The sequence below is a fragment of the Plasmopara halstedii genome, assembly GCF_900000015.1.
Source record: "Plasmopara halstedii genome assembly, contig: Scaffold_650, whole genome shotgun sequence".
Taxonomy (NCBI): Eukaryota; Oomycota; class Peronosporomycetes; order Peronosporales; family Peronosporaceae; genus Plasmopara; species Plasmopara halstedii.
In genome coordinates this window covers 705,582-708,574 of record NW_020187567.1, presented here as the reverse complement: position 1 = coordinate 708,574, position 2,993 = coordinate 705,582, and the positions used below count along the sequence as shown (strand labels likewise).

Here is a 2,993-nt window from a genome sequence, read left to right as displayed (position 1 = left end):
TCAAGACAGGAGCACCGACTTTTATCTTGACGCGATCTGTACGCAGGCCATGTTTCTTTACGAAACAACAGATAAAAGCACTCTCGTCCGTTTGAAAGACACACTTGTCTCTCCAACGAGAATCTTTAAAATACATCGATTTAAGCATTTATCGCATGTGATCCATGTGGTTCTCCATATCGGTTTTCCGTGCTCTGCACGAATGTAAACGCAGGAATTGTTGAGGATGATTTACAATATGTGGCGTTAGCAGCTAAGATACCAGACAATTGAATGTCGCTGATGGATGTAACAGTTGCTGTTGCATGACAACCGCTTCCAAGACAGCCCGCAAGAATTACTCAGCGCAATGAGACAATTTGCACGAGCCGTGTTAGCACAGAAAGTCCCCACCGAAAAGAGGTTAACCGTTTCTCACCCATCCCACTTACGGGATGAAGTCAACCTTAAAATAAACATAGTTGTTCAAATTCGGTGACCTCGCCGTTTTATTATTTCTTGTTTTTTTGCCAAAAAACAACTCTTTCATCTGCTGGAAGTATTGAGGATAGGCTTACAACTTCTTGGACGGCCCCGGTCGCTCCATTTACAAACGGGTCAATAATGATTCGCTCCACCCACCCGTGCTTCGCGGTGCACGGTAAAGCCGACTAAGTAGAGCCATTACAAAGGTACAAGGTTTTGAAACCCCTCGTGACTCCAAGGCCTGACCACTATATTTGCGACTCGCGGTCTCCCTTCAATTTGACCACAACAAACACGACAGACTACACCACCCAGTAGCGTCAACACTTCTATAGATCTGTCACAGAAGACGCAAGATTATAGCTGCTATTTACCGTCCTATGAGAAAGATCACAGCGGAGAATCGTTTCGGCCCGTCGAAACAAAGACATTTGCTTCACTATGGTGATTGCACTATTCTTTCGCTTCATTCTGTCTTTTCTTATGACAGCGACTCACTACCGCTTCTGCCTATCGATTCTGATCTAAAGATTAGGCAATATCATTTCAAGACCACTCAAACAATTTAAAATCTTGTTTTGAAGTTACTGAAACCTCTTGCCCAAGCCAAAAGCTCTTCTGCCTTCATTAAAAGCGAGTATGCAATGCTATAGACTGCATCAAGAAAAATTGCGTAGCATTTAACTGGTTCACCTGCCAGTCTATTCAAGGAAGGTGAATCGCCAGTATTTACCACAGTAAATATGGACGCTTTGTGTCAAGGCTTCCTCTGTGCAAGGTGCACTTCAACCTCGTCGCATGCACCACTAAAGCAAGCGAGATCTTTGGATGCAGTGACTGCTTGCCTTTCTAAAGCAATTGGTAAATAAAATTCTATTTTGAGGACGTGGTATTTTATCGGATCACGAGGGCAGACTTTACCTCAATCAGACCAGCGCGACGTGGCGTCTTATCATTAATCAATAATCTATGTCAATACGCCTTCTTTGCCGCTTAAGTACGCCAGAAGCTCTTGCTCAGCCAGAATCTGCCGGCTCGAGGAAAGATGGTGAAGCTTGTCTGTGCGATAGTTGGTGTGGCATGAAGCGCTTTCCCCGTGGACATCGACGCAAGCCAGGTGGTGGGAGACTTGAAGGAGGCGATTGCGGAAAAGGAGTAGTTTGACTTTGCTGCCAGCAAATTTGAGCTCACTTTGGCAAAGAAAGACGGCGCTTGACTGACGTCTTGCTCGGAAGATATCAAGAAGTTGAAGAAGGGAGAGACGGCTCCCATGGAAGCGCTAATGAAGAAGGACCCAATAGCTACAGGCAGAAAATTTGCTGGAGTACGTGCTGGAAGAAAACAATATGCTTACCCCACAATCGAGACAGATTCACGTGCTGGTGGTGGCTCCAACTACACAACCAGCAAAGAAAAATCGTACGTCATCCTCCTGCACGCCATTTTCAGTGATGATCGAGTCGACAGATACAATCTATTGCGACTAGAACAAGCGTGGTGTTTGAAGCGACCAAGCACAAAGTGAAAGATGAAGATGAGTTCTCGGTTCGTGGGTGTCCTTGTCTTTTCTCCTTGAGTCACACGAATCACCGTCATTGACTATACCGACCAAGCATGTGAAAGGCAAGTAGAAGCATTAAGGCCGAGCAGACCGATGCGATGGGCAGCATACGCAGCCTGTCCAACCGGCCAACAACTGAGGTATCGTGTAAATTTTCTTGTTCACCATCCTTCTTTTTCCTTAAAACCTCCAGAAAGGTATAAAGCCAAATGTTCAAATTAATTAATCTCAGAATATTTCAAAAATGACTTAGATAGAAAGTCGATCCTGATACAAGGTCAAAATATTATCAAGTCATATCTACGAAGAAGAATATGCCTAAGCTTATATAGGCAACATGTTTGCATACGAGCTCGAAGGTTTAAAGCGATTAAATATCCAAGCTATCGAATGGGGTAGTAGCTACCGTGTTAAGGTGCGTGATAGAATGGGTAAGATGGTTATGTAAGCAACGTTTCACGCCCAATCAACCAGATATTGGTAGCTAAGCAGTACAATATTTCGAATGAAACCCTTGAGAAACACTTGTCGCGGCTGATCCGACGTACCGTTTTTACAATGGTAATCACATGGAATCAAACCTATATGAGGGTATCGAGGCTTCTGATTTTTACAACAAGCCCGAGAACATTCTTTTGAGCCAGGCAAGTGCTTTTAAGGTAAGTATTGCTCTTGGATACGAACTTGTAAGCAAGATCGATCTTAGTGATACTCGCTACTTCTATTCAAATCTCGTCAACACTTATGTGTTCAATAAGCCTGTCTCTATCACCAGCAAGACTGATATCTGAAAGAAGGTGATTTTGGAAATTCGGTCTATGGAGTTGGCTGATAGCTGAACTAACACAGCTCTGAATATAGGCTTAAGGCGATCACTGTATTCAAAATTTTTGTCTACCAACGCGACCAAGGTTTTGGAAATAGCAAAGCTATTATTCCGAAGGCTTATAGGCTTATAGGTTTAGAG

General features: G+C 43.7%; 1 protein-coding gene across 1 annotated transcript; it reads right to left on the bottom strand.

Moving 5' to 3' along the window:
* Positions 1 to 1,860: 1,860 nt before the first annotated feature.
* Positions 1,861 to 2,194, bottom strand: PHALS_12789 (uncharacterized protein; the record flags this gene model as incomplete). The annotated part of the gene is made up of 2 exons (XM_024728410.1): positions 1,861 to 2,064; positions 2,138 to 2,194. The coding sequence occupies 2 exons, from the start codon at positions 2,192 to 2,194 to the stop codon at positions 1,861 to 1,863; spliced, it is 261 nt and encodes an 86-aa protein (XP_024578890.1).
* Positions 2,195 to 2,993: the final 799 nt, after the last annotated feature.